This window comes from Marmota monax, unplaced genomic scaffold (assembly GCF_021218885.2).
Source record: "Marmota monax isolate L192 unplaced genomic scaffold, Marmota_monax_Labrador192_F-V1.1 WCK01_AAM20220418_F8-fsc00010, whole genome shotgun sequence".
NCBI classification, from domain to species: Eukaryota; Metazoa; Chordata; class Mammalia; order Rodentia; family Sciuridae; genus Marmota; species Marmota monax.
Genome location: NW_026692321.1, coordinates 23,921,749 through 23,935,134, shown reverse-complemented (window position 1 = coordinate 23,935,134; position 13,386 = coordinate 23,921,749). Strand labels below are relative to the sequence as shown.

General features: G+C 35.3%; 1 protein-coding gene across 3 annotated transcripts in view; it reads right to left on the bottom strand.

Moving 5' to 3' along the window:
• Ttc27 (tetratricopeptide repeat domain 27) overlaps window positions 1-13,386 on the bottom strand; it is a 168,012-nt gene that overhangs the window by 130,355 nt on the left and 24,271 nt on the right. For all 3 annotated transcript variants that reach the window (XM_046441613.1, XM_058578456.1, XM_058578455.1), the window contains 3 exons: window positions 8,824-8,988; window positions 6,476-6,609; window positions 205-317 (listed from right to left, as the gene is read on the bottom strand). In XM_046441613.1, the coding sequence (XP_046297569.1) occupies window positions 205-317; window positions 6,476-6,609; window positions 8,824-8,988 (412 nt within the window). The remainder of the gene's footprint in view (window positions 1-204; window positions 318-6,475; window positions 6,610-8,823; window positions 8,989-13,386) is intronic.

Here is a 13,386-nt window from a genome sequence, read left to right as displayed (position 1 = left end):
AAAGGAAAGAAAAGAATGAGTATACAACTAACAGGAGATTCCTAATCTCTTAATTCTTTAATTGGCTGCCCAAGAATTTCCTATCTTCATAAGCACTTATCAAATACCCTATTTATCCAAAAATCTTGTGACCTTCTTGAATAAAAATTTTCCCAAACCCATGAAAATAAACATGTGAGGTAACCAAACCAGTCATCAACTTACCAGACTCCAAGGATAATAGCAAGCTCTTCAGCACATAAGTCAGGGATCTGAAACTTCTCACAGTCTGCTAACTTTATCTCATTCAAAACAGTGTCATCATTGAGCTCAAGATTCTGGTGGAATACAAAAGAAAATATTTATTCCAAAAAGTAAAATTTTATTCACTTAACAAGATGGTACGTCACAGATGACTAGGAGGGATAAAGTTAACTTTCATTTTTGTTAACGACTACATAATGTCTACATATGGTCCGTAGAATGTTTCTTATAAAATACATATTTGGGAATAATTTACCTTGTAGAAGGGAAGATGTATCGTCTAAGAATGCACTAACACTAACAATAACAATAATTGGCAATAGCTGGGTACAATGATGCACACCTATTCTGTCGACCACTAGGGAGGCTGAGGCAGGAGGATCACTTGAGTCCATGTACTAGAGACCAGATTGGGTGATGCAGTGAGAGAGACTCCACTCTCAAAAAAGAAAACAACAGTGAACAGCAGGTATCCTTGACTAAGCCTACTATACAAAAACCCCTCTGCTGGTCATTTTACAAACATTTGCTTATTCATCCTCACAAGAATTATAAACAATATGTATTTCTTCTCCCATGTATAGATAAGAAAACAAAGAATCAAGAGACTTTAAGAAGCTGATCCAAGGTCACAAAGTATGTGGCAGCATCAGGATTCAAAACCTGGTTTTTCTCTCTGCCTCTAATTTCTAACATAAAACATCAACTCCCTAACTCCATTTCTCAACAGTATAGTGTGATCAGCTGTGACCTGTGTTACAAATAATAGGACATTAATGACAGAAATATCAAACTGACAAACTGACTCTAAAATTTATATAGAAATGGAAGAGTCCTAGATTAGTCAAAACAATTTTAAAAAGAATAAAGCCTGGGATGTGGCTCAGTAATAAAGCATTTACCTAGCACCTGCAAGAGAGTATTTTTTTTACACCTTTATTTTATTCATTTATTTTTATGTGGTACTGAGGATCAAACCCAGGGCCTCGCATATGCTAGGCGAGCGCTCTACCGCTAAGCCACCACCCCAGCCTCTGCAAGAGAGTATTTGATTTCAGGAGTTAACTCTAAAGTCAAGACAGTGTGGTCCTGACATAAAGATAGACATATAAATGAATGGAAGAGAATGCAGTCTGAAATTTTAGACCCATGTATATAGACTCAGTTGATTTTCAATACAGATACCTAGGTAATTCAATAGGTAAAATCTTTTCAATAAATGATTTTGGAACAACTAGATATCCATTTTGAAAAAAATGACCCTCCATCTTTATCTCATATCACATAAGTCAAAATTGATCACAGACCTTAATATAGAAGCTAAAACAGGGGAAAACAAAAACTTCTAGAAGAAATCATAAGCGGAAATCTTAAAAGTCTTGGGGTAGACAGTCGTCCTTAACTAAGACATGTAAGAAAAACATAAACAATTACAGAAAAACTCTATAAAATAGACTTGATCAAATTAAAAACTTCTAATCTTTGAAAATAATATTAAGAAAATGAAAAGCCAAGCTTGAGACTCAAAGAATGTGGTGATAAAACACATATCTGCAAAGGTACTTATACTCAGAATAGGGAGAACTCTTGGAACTCAATGAGGAAGAAAAATCACCTGATTAAAAACTGGACAAAAAATTTACATAGGTAGTTCAGAAAAGATGTTATATAAATAACCAGTAAGTGTACACACACACACACACACAATTCTTGACTACAGTAGTCAACAAAGAAATACTGATTAAGGGCTAGAGTTGTGGCTCTGTGGTAAGAGTGCTTGCCTAGCACGTGAGAGGCTCTAGGTTCAATTCTCAGCACCACACATAAATAAATGAATAAAATAAAGATCCATCAACATCTAAAAAAATTTTTAAAAAAAAGAAATACTGATTAAATCAGAATAAGCTAATAATACATAAATATTAGAATGGCTAAATTAAAAAATTAATTTTAATTAACTTTTAATTCATGTTAATTTTAATTAACATAGTAAATGTAGACAAGGACCTGGAACAATTAGAACTTTCACACATTGCTGACAGAATTACAAAATGATACACCACAGAAAAGACTTTGTCAGTTTCTTATAGATTTACCATTTGAGGTACCAATTCTACTAAGTAATTACTCAAGAGAAATGAAAACATATGTTTATGCAAAGATCTGCACATAAATATTCACAGCAGTTTTATTTGTAATCATCCAAAATTGAAAACAGCCCAAATGTCTGTCAACAGATAGATTTTTTAAATTATCCTATATTCAACCAACAGAATTTTATTCAGCAATAGGAACTACTGACACATGCAATCATACAGGTAAATCCCCAAAACATGCTGAAAAAGAGGCCAGATACAAGGGTACATACTGTCTGATTATGTTCATATGAAATTCCAGAAAAGGTAAACTATCTGTAGTCACAGAGAGCAAAATAATGGTTGTTCAGGGCCAGAGAAATGAGGGGCTGACTACAATGGTGCACTGCAGAACTCTTTAGAGCAATGGGATTATCTTATCTGTATAGTAAGCATATACATTTCTTTGCCAAATATTGAAGTGTATAATTAAAATGGGTCAACTTTTCTGTAAGATACACCTCTATAAAAGTGATTCTTTAAAAAATGAATCACCCAAAACCAGTAAAACCACAATGAGATAACACTACAAACTAACTCATCAGAATAGCAAACATTCAGGACTGACACCACCAACTACAAGCAAGCAGGGAGACCTAATGGTGCTCTCCAGCACTGATGGGCAGAAAGTAAAACTGGACAACTACTTTGGAAAAAAAATTAGTAATCTCTCACAAAGTTAAAAATACACTTACCACACAACCCATCCCTTCTATTCCTAGTATTTACCCAAGAGAACTAAACACTTGTTCAAAGACTACACACAAATGTTCCAAACTGCTGTACTCATAATAGCTACTAGAAACAACTCTGGTGTCCATCAACAGCTAAAAAAATAAAGGTAGTTACCCATACAATGAAAACTACTGAGCAATAAGTGGGATCTAACTATTGTTATTATGACATGGATAAATCTCAAAAACATTATGCTAAATGAAAGAAGCCAGATACAGCCGAGTATAGTGGCTCACACCTTTAATCCCAGGACTCAGAGGCTGGAGGATCCAAGTGTGAGGCCAGCCTCAATAATTTGGTGAGACCCTAAGCAACCTGCCAAGGCCCTGTCACAAAATAAAAAGGGATAGGGCTACAGCTCAGTGGTGAAACACCTTTGGGTTCAATCCCCAGTACAGGGGAAAAAAGAATTAAAGAATAAAAAAGAAAAAGGATAGAAGCCAACTACATGATTATATTGATGTGAAAATTTAGAAGCAGCAAATTTGTGACAAAAAAAAATAGATCAGTGGGAGAGAAAGTGACTACAAAGCAGTGTGAGGGGACTTCTGGGGTAATGAAAATGAATCTGCATTTTCATTATGGCAAGGACTTCATGGTCCTATGTGTTCTTCAAAACTCACCAAACTGTATTTAAAATAGGTGTATTTTATATAAAGTATTTCAATACACTGATTTAATTTTTTTCTATTTCAACACATATAAAGCTAAAACAAGGAAGACTTTGGGAGCCAAAGGGAGGTAGGCAGAAACTCCCAGTTTCAGAAGGCTAGAAATTTATCTGTGGCTAAGAAATCAAGCTTTAGAAATGGGGAAAAGGTAAGCATTTCAACTCCCTGAATCACAGGCCAAAGAAGCATCTATCCCTGCCCACCCTCGGACTTACCCTCACTGGAGATCTCACTTTGATCTATAAGGCTTTAAGAGGACCTGGAAAAACACAAAACTTGGGGCCACTCCTCAGTCCCTAATGAAAAAGTTCCTCCCTGAAGAGCAGCAGCCTTAAAGGCAAGGCTGGCAGGTGTACAGCACACTCTGCTGGTGGCCATTCATTTCACCTGAGGCCTTTCAGAATTTTTTAATGGAGTAACATATAATTTGAAATTTTCTGATCATCATACATAAAATGTTAAAAAAAAAAGATAACCTAATACATAAAAAATACTATCCTTGTAATATTACCAATATAAAATTATTAATTATATACTATACATTCTTTTTTCATACAGTCTGCTCTCTGATAGATATTTTACAGCACATCTCAGTTTGGACCAGCAAACCTCCAAGTATTCAATTGTCACATGTGGCTAATGGCTGCATTCCAGCCAGTGAATTTCTAGAGTACCCCACAACTCTTACCTTTTTATATCTTTACAATATTGTATCAACTCTTTATCTGTACCCAGTGTTTAATAATACATTCATAGAGTATCTTATATATCTAAACTGATACTTTAACAAAATGTAAAGTGGGAAAAACAAATGAGGAAATAATATAGTAACCTTCCCAGGGGCTCACCAGCCCCTTCCTGTGAGGAACCCAGTCTCTTTGCCTCCATCACACAAGACCTGAGCCTATCAATATTAGCAATAGGGATCATATATTTGCCAGATACAAAGAAATGATCAAAATAGTTTCAATCTTCATTGAAGAGTCTCTATGTTCCTCATTAGCTCTTCTGAAATTAAAATGAGTCCGCTACAGTACCAACTTATCTGTTCTACAGGTCCCCCATATTTAACTATTGTTCTACCCTACTCCCACTCAATCCTTGAAACATTCTATTGAATCAAGAAATCAGCACATAATCTACTACCAGTATGTGGGACATACCATATTCAGCATTTAATGTGTATTTTTCTCTGTGGCAGCATACGTGTATTTCTATTTTTTTGTGAATTCACACTTCTAATTTATTCTCCCTTCTTCTCCATCCCACAGGTGAACTAATGAAGAACAGAGATTGTGTCTTTTGATTTGTATAGTAGGACTGCATATCACTGTTGGCTTATTGAACCCTGATATCCAGTAGCTTTAGTCTTTTATTAATTTTTCATTAATGACAGACTACAAATCTAGGAAACCCCAAAGGGAAAATATTATGTTCCTCCTGGTAATGAAATTACTTCATGTTCCTAATTTTAAGATACATATTTTCACACTATAAATTTCTAATTAGGACATATTTTGGATTCACTATATTTGGTATAGTAATGCTTCATTTTGTTCCTTGAAGAACAATAGTTATTAAATACACAGTTTTTATAATCAAATAGAGTTATCAGGAAATATACAACTAATTAACAAACAATCCTATCTTCCATTCATGAGAATAAATGTTTTCACCATACCTACATCACTCAACTTATACTTTCCACCTTTAACTTGTAATTCACAAGATAACAAGATTATCTGAATGTATTTTATTTCAAATATAAAAATATTAAATAAATTCTGTATTAACTTATACACTATAGTTCATACATTCCTTATTATAGTCATCATATCCTGTTTATCACCACAGGAGACAATTCTCAATAGGAGAACATAATGAAAAAACCAACAAACAATAAGGTATTACTGATTAAGATGCTTAGATTTAAGAATTACATCTCCTTTCAAAGGTGCTACTCTGTGACCTAAAAGTCAGGCTTACTACAGCTAACCTAAGCTCGGGGGAGGGCCTGAAGAGGATCCTATACATTTAAGGAAGAAATAATGGATGGAAGTAGGTATGAGTACAGCTCCTTTACTTTTGAGCATCGACAAACAGCAGTACACATACTCGCTCAGTCATGGCTCTACATCTTTCAGGTAGAAGAGTGTACCCTGTGTAATTTGATTCCTGAGTTCCCACAGTTCTCCCTTCCTTCATTCATTCTCTTCTTAGAATCAGTAGCTATACCCACTGAAGTTAGCACACAACCAAGCAGTGTACTTGGAACAAGCCCAGAAGGCACATGAGCTCTTCAGAGGCCTTCCCTGGGATTAATGACTGCTGCCACTTTTCTCACTCATCCCTAACCTCTCCCTTTGGCATTATTTTCAGCACAGAATAGAATTTTAGTGTTCACTGTACTCAAGGTAAATTTGCATGCTGGCTCTGGAAGAAAGAGAAGCAAAATATGGGCTACAAAGAGAATAAAAATCAAACAAAAATTTATCTCTACTTAAATTTATCTCTACTTAAGGGTGAAAAAATAAAAGCTCCAACATAGGATCTTCCCAACTACCTTGAAAAGGCTCTAGAAAGGACAAAATGAAATCTAATCCCACCCATTCAGTGTTTCCATGGTACTCATCTATTGGAACTATTAGACTTAGATGTTAATTGAATTTAATAACTTAAAATCCAACTTACCTTGGTTAAGTGTTCCTGAGGAGTGGGTGATGGACTGAACTCACAATTTGAAAGGACATCCTCTTCCCTTCTTACATCTAGAATCAGTTGTGCCACATAATTTTCCTGGAATCGTGTCCTTTTTCCCAAAGCACCTAAAATAATAAAATGAAATTGTATCTACGAATTTATCACAGTGCAATCCTGAAGAATAATGTTTTCAGAGTGCTTTAGACTTTACGAGGTATTCTCTCCATGTCACATCAGAGAAACCTGAGGCTCACTGATGTATTCTCTCCATGTCACATCAGAGAAACCTGAGGCTCACTGATGTAAAATGACATCAAATTATACAGTAGATCAGCTACAGTGCCAGGACTCAGACTCAGGATTTCTGCCACTAGATTCCCCACACTCATTTCTACATCAAACTACTTCCCTCCTCAAAAATGAGTAATTCATTAAGTATTGTAGGTAGAGGAACTATTATTATCTCTAAGAACAGATGAAAAGAAGGTTTTCAGGTATATTCACTTGTTTAGGATCACAGGACTTCTCCATATCAGAGCTAGAATTTAAAGTTAGAATCTTTGGATTCTAAATCTCCCAGTCTAGTACTCTATCTGGCTGTACATAGGCCAAAAATTTCTTTTAATGTCTCTGAAATACTGTGCTGCAGAGCTGTTTCAGACCACTTTAAGAGAAGCAAAAATTCCAAGATCCATTCTCTGGAAAATATTACATTACAAAGACCCTTGATTACAAAGACCAATCTAAGAAGTCTGGCTTTTATCCTGTAAAGAGTCTGGCTCTAAGTTATATATCAACCTTTTAAACATATTATGCCAAAAATCATCACCAAAATGCTTTAACACAGGTTTCTGTTTTATAATAAGATTATAGCTAAGTGGGGAAAAAAATAAAAGACTGATTCTCATTTTGTATTTGTGAACACCACATTTATATTTTTAAGCTCTTCACCCCAATTTGGAAAAAGAACATATGAAAAACTAGCTCATAAATATACCAATAGTTAAAGCTGAACATAAAGAGTACAACATCATTAACCTCTTAATATAATCCCCAGAAAGCCTCCTTAAGACCAAAATATTTAAAAACAATTGAAAACTAACCTCACAAGTTACATTATTTATAACTATATTTTCAAATACAGACAAGATTCCAACTTATACATGGCATTGTTCCAAAAGCTATAAGCTGGATATGAAATAACCTTTCCCACACAAATAATGTAAAAGGTGGCTAAGATCCCAGACCAGCCCACAAAGTCATATTTAACTCATTTCTAAAGGATACACTAGCTCAATTAGAAACACCAAATTTTCTGGTTAAGACTGAGCCTTAGACTTTGTTCCTAGCCTAGGGAGTACAAATAGGTTCAATCATTTCAATAAATGCACAGGCAATCACATCCTGGGATGCTCAATCAAGGTTCAACAATATAAATGAGGTGACTGATTGATGATTTCTGACTTTAATTAATTTATTCAATACTGAATGCCAATCATATTGTCATAGATTAGGGATACAGTAATTAAAAAAAGAAAGCAATATTTCTTATTTGGTATTCAGAAGAAACAGGTTTTAGGAGAAATTCTATAATTCACTCATTAATTCAACTTGTACTTATTGAATGCCTATTACATGCCATACAATGGTCTAAGACACTGAAAACACATCTTCTCATAAGGAATACAAAATGAGATTACATGCCTGTAATCCCAGTGACTGAGAAGCCTGAGGCAAAAGGCTCTCAAGTTCAAGGCCAACCTCAGAGACTTACCAAGGTACCAAGCAAGCAGTAAGACCCTGTCTCAAAATAAAAAAATAAAAAGAATTAGGGATACAACCCAGGAGTAAGGAACCTTTGGGTTCAATCCCCAGTTAAAAAAAAAAACAAAAACAGAGGATGTAGCTCAGTGGTAGAATGCCCTGGGCTGCACACACACACTTGAGTAATACAAAATGGAGTACAAAACAAGCACAACAGTTGGCACTTACAAGAAAGGGCAATGCAGAAAGGCCAAACTGAACTTGGGAGTCAGGAGAGGCCTTTGGAGGCCCACACTCAGAACCAAGTGGTCAAAGTTCATTTGTGAGCTGCCTGGCTGCTATCTATTACTAACAGGTGTCTAACTACATTAGAACAATAAATGGGAATCTCTGGGCATAAAGAAAATAAATTTGTCCTAAAATATAAATTTTTAGATAAAATCTTTAAAATCTATTTTTGTAAGGCAAAGAACAAGCTATAGAAAATCAAATACAGCATACAGCAAAACTGACAGTGTATACACTGGTTTTATTATAAAAATAAAATCAATTATTCACAAAAGGTAAAGTCTTACCTGTCAAATCAATATGCAACTTGCCGATATCTTTAGCAATATTGAACTGATCTTTTGCTTTTTTATACTCATAATAATATAAAAATATATATGCACATTCCAGATGGAATTGAATAGCCAAATATTGACCCGAATCACCTACAAACAGATTGTCTAGTTTCATCACTGCAAGACAAAAGGTGAAATATTGAAAAGTAGAATAAATAAAATGTTGAGCCTACAGTATTAAAGAATATATTATATAGCTTCTGCTCTTGAAGAATTTTAAATGTGCAAAGAAAGCAACATAAAAATAATAAGAGCTAGCATTCTTGGAGGACTTAGCAGCTAAGAACATTATACACATTGCTTCTTTTATTCTATAAGTCCTAGGAGAACTGATCATAACCTTGGTCTTTAGCTTAGAATGCTTCTCCTAATCATGCTACGAAAATATGGCAAAGAAGGAGGTACTCATTCAGAGTACTGAATGAATCCATAAAGAACATAGAAAATCTCATGAAGGGGAGGTTAGCTTAGTATACCTAAAAATTTTTTCCCTTAAAAGAAAAGAGGAATCATATATACATCCATATACATCTAAGACAATTACAAGTATAGGATAGAGAATGAATCAATATTGTCTTCACTGTCAAATTCTGACCTATTTCTCTAAACACCTGAGATGAAAAAATGGGGGATAACAACTTCTAATGTAAGCATCTGAAATAAAATGACTGTCAAAATTAACAAAGGAGATAGTACAACACCACACACCAGGTTACAAAGAAGTCTAACAGAACAACTCATTCAGCTGATTCCCAAAACCAGAATTCCCTACTACAATATCCCTGAGAAGCCATCCTTCACATTGTTTATAGTACTAGAATAGTCAGCATTTCACCAAGCAGTCTACAAGAATGAATGCACAATGAAGGAATAGAAAAAGTACTTCAGGGAGTTGGAAGGAGGATAGAAGTGTAGAGGTGATGCTGCAAAAGCCTGGTGTACTTCATCAATGAGCCATCTGGCTACAGCAAAACACTTACAGCAAAGAAAGAGATACCCCTTTGTCCTACCATAAACTAAAATTAAAATGGGCCTGAAAAACAAAGACAGTGTTTTTCTGTTTCCTCCCAGTCCCTTAAAATAGAATCTCTGGTCTCTGAAAACAAGTCAAGATATACTTGTCTCACCTCAAAAGACACATAGGCATTCAAACATGAACTTCTCACCTTTCATCCATGCAAGTCAACTTACAAAAAAGCTGAACCTAATAATACCCAATGCTTCTCTCAAGGGCTGCTTTCTCTTAATTTTCATAACTTGTTCTGCTCATTATTTCTGAGGATCCAGACATTACTGTAATAAATAAAATAATGTTCTATGACCTTAGCACAACTAGAAAGTGAAACAATCTTGATTGTTTCATTGTCTATAACAATAAAGCAATCTCCTACAACAGGTTCTGGATACAAAAATCAAGGGATGTGAAGGTAAACCAAGGTTTTTAAAAATCCTCTTTCAAATATCACAAAAAGGCCATTTAAATTACACAGGTCTAGGGAAGACTATCAAATTCAACTGTCTTAATAACACAGAAAATAAGTCACATAAATGCATAAATTTGGTCTTATGTATCTACCTTCCCTCCTACATACCTACATAAATTCCTACCAACCTATCCACATATGTATGTATATATCATTAGTACAACTGGCTGTGACCCTGTACTCCTATGCTTTCTCTGCACATGTATTCAGGAGTCAACTATTGTCAGATTAAATAAAGTAGGGAAATAGATCCTCATTTTTTTTCTTGTTTTGTCTACTTTAAGAAGTAGCTTAGGAGCACTCACTTAGCACATGCGAGGCCCTGGGTTCGATCCTCAGCACCACATAAAAATAAATAAATAAATAAAACAAAGGTACTATGTACAACTAAAAGAAATAAATATTAAAAAAAAGAAGTAGCTTAATCTGCAGATTCCAGCAGTAGAGTCAACTGCCTCCTAAAATACTGCCTTTAATAAAATACTTTAACAAAATACTGCCTTTAATAAAAACACTTAAAAAGCTAAATTTAAGTTTTCTATATACTTTCATGTAAATGGTCATTACAAAATACGTAATTTGTTTTTCCCATTACTGTGACTCAAACCAGGACCAGGTACATGCTAGGCAAACACTCTACCACTGAGTTATATACCCAGCCCTTAAAGTAAGTATTCTTCAGTGAACAAAAACTAAATAAAAATACAACCTTAGGAAGTGAGTATGCAGTGCAACCATTTTTTCCCCTGAAGCCATTTGCCAAACCCTAGGGACCTTAGGGTTCCATTCTACAGCTACAAGGAGCCATCTTTGAGGGATGAGGGGTGGACCCGCCCAAAGTAAGCAGTCCAGGAGCTCTATTCCTAAGGCTGAAAACCAGAGAATTATACTTTCAGTGTACAGTTAAAATAGAGATAAGGCTGCCACACAAAGAGGACGGACGGCAAGCAGCACTGTGTGAAGGGAAAAAGACTCATCCTAAGGGCTGGGGCTGGGGCTGGGGCTCAGTGGTAGAACACTTGCCCAGCATGTGTGGGACACTGGGTTTGATTCTCAACACCGAATATAAATGAATAAAATAAAAGCCCATCAACAACTAAAATAATAGTAAAAAAAAAAAGATTCATCCTAAAAACCAAAATAATAACCCAGCTGTCACGAAAATCTGTAGGCCAAATTTAGGTATCTACATAATCCATGATTTCTCAAGCTAAGCATACAGGTTCCCAGAAAAGTGGCAGAAACAAAGGCCAAACCTCTTCTGAAACAATGCAACTTCAATCAGGATTCAAAGAATTACCCAGGGGCTGGGGATGTGGCTCAAGCGGTAGCACGCTCACCTGGCATGCGCGGGGGGTGCTGGGTTCGATCCTCAGCACCACATAAAAATAAAATAAAGATGTTGTGTCCACTGAAAGCTAAAAAATAAACATTAAAAAACTTCTCTCTCTCTCTCTCTAAAAAAAAAAAAAAAAGAATTACTTTCCAAAAAACATTAGCTCATAGAAAAGAAAAAGAAAACCAAAAAAAAAAACGCCATAGAACCTAAAAAATAAAGTACTGACACCCGAAAGTTAGCAGAAACAAAAGAGAAACAGCCCCTAAGAACCTTCAGAATCTGAAATTACAAGATATAGTACATGAAATGTTTAATAAACAACAAGAAATAAAAAATTAAGCCGAGCACAGCGGCACAAGTCTGTAATTCCAGCCACTTGGGAAGCTGAGCATACATAAAGAGAAATCCATCCCTAGTCCTAGCATAGTCAAGTGAAAGAATCACAAATCCAAAATCTTCAGAATAACAAAATGAAACTGATGTACTACTCACAAGGGAAAACAATTAGCCAATAACTGACTTCTGCACACCAATAAAGGGAATCAAGAGAAAACAATGATCATCTTCATGGTGCTACCTAGAACTTTTAGCCAATGCTTCCAGAGGCAGGGTCAAATAATAACATCTTCAAGCAAACAAAACCACAGAGTTTATCACCAAGATGATAAACTTGTGGAGTAACTGCTACATCACTTTAAGTAACTTATAGCATAGAAAAACAACATAACTTTTCAGTTTTGCCTCCCCTAAGCAGAAAGAATAACATTGCCCACAGGCAGATAGGAAAAGAGCCAAAGACAGCAACCTAACTTCGCAGTTTCAACCCTCAAAAGATTGTCCATCTTTCAAGTTTAGAAAGTAAGAAAGCTGAATCACTGTACAAACAAATTTTAAGAAAGAGTTGAGGCATTTATCTATTTTTGAAATTTCTGATTAAGAATAGGAGTTGAAGCCAGGTATGGTGTTACAACACCCATAATTCCAGCCTCTCAGAAGGCTAAGGCAGAAACATCACAAGTTCAAGGCTAGCCTCGGCAACTTAGCAAGAGCCTATCTCAAAGTAAAAAAATGGCAAGGGCAGGGGACATGGCTCAGTAGTAAAGCACCCCTAGGTTCAATCTTTAGTAACCCCCAAGTATTCAGAGGAAACATTTTCCAATATTAATTAATCTACAGATGAATATATGCAAAAATCTGAAGAGTAAAGAACAATGAAAAGATAGAAAAATCATTGTTTCACCAAAAGCAATGATTATCCAAGTTATCCAATTGACATTCCCATAAGAAGCTGAATCTCATGAATATTATCTAGACATGCATAAACAAAAGCAAAGAACTATTTTCAGATAGTTCTGCTCTCCATAAAGACAGATACAGAAACAACAGTAGGTATGCAAAATAGTCCAAAATGTATCTAAACTCACAAAGTGAGGAAACATGATAGCTGATAACTTGATCAGACTACAACTAGAGTTACAATGACACCCACTACAAGATCTGGTACAAATAAACTAACAAAAGTGTGATCTTAAGCAAAGAATTACATGATTTCTTTGATCAGTACATGGTTATTGAGCAACTACTATAAAAACAGAAACAACTGAAGTTTACGGCACAGTCATCAATAAAACTGACCAAGGCCACCTTACCTAAAACCATTAACAAATTCTCACTGCTGTTAGAATAAAGACA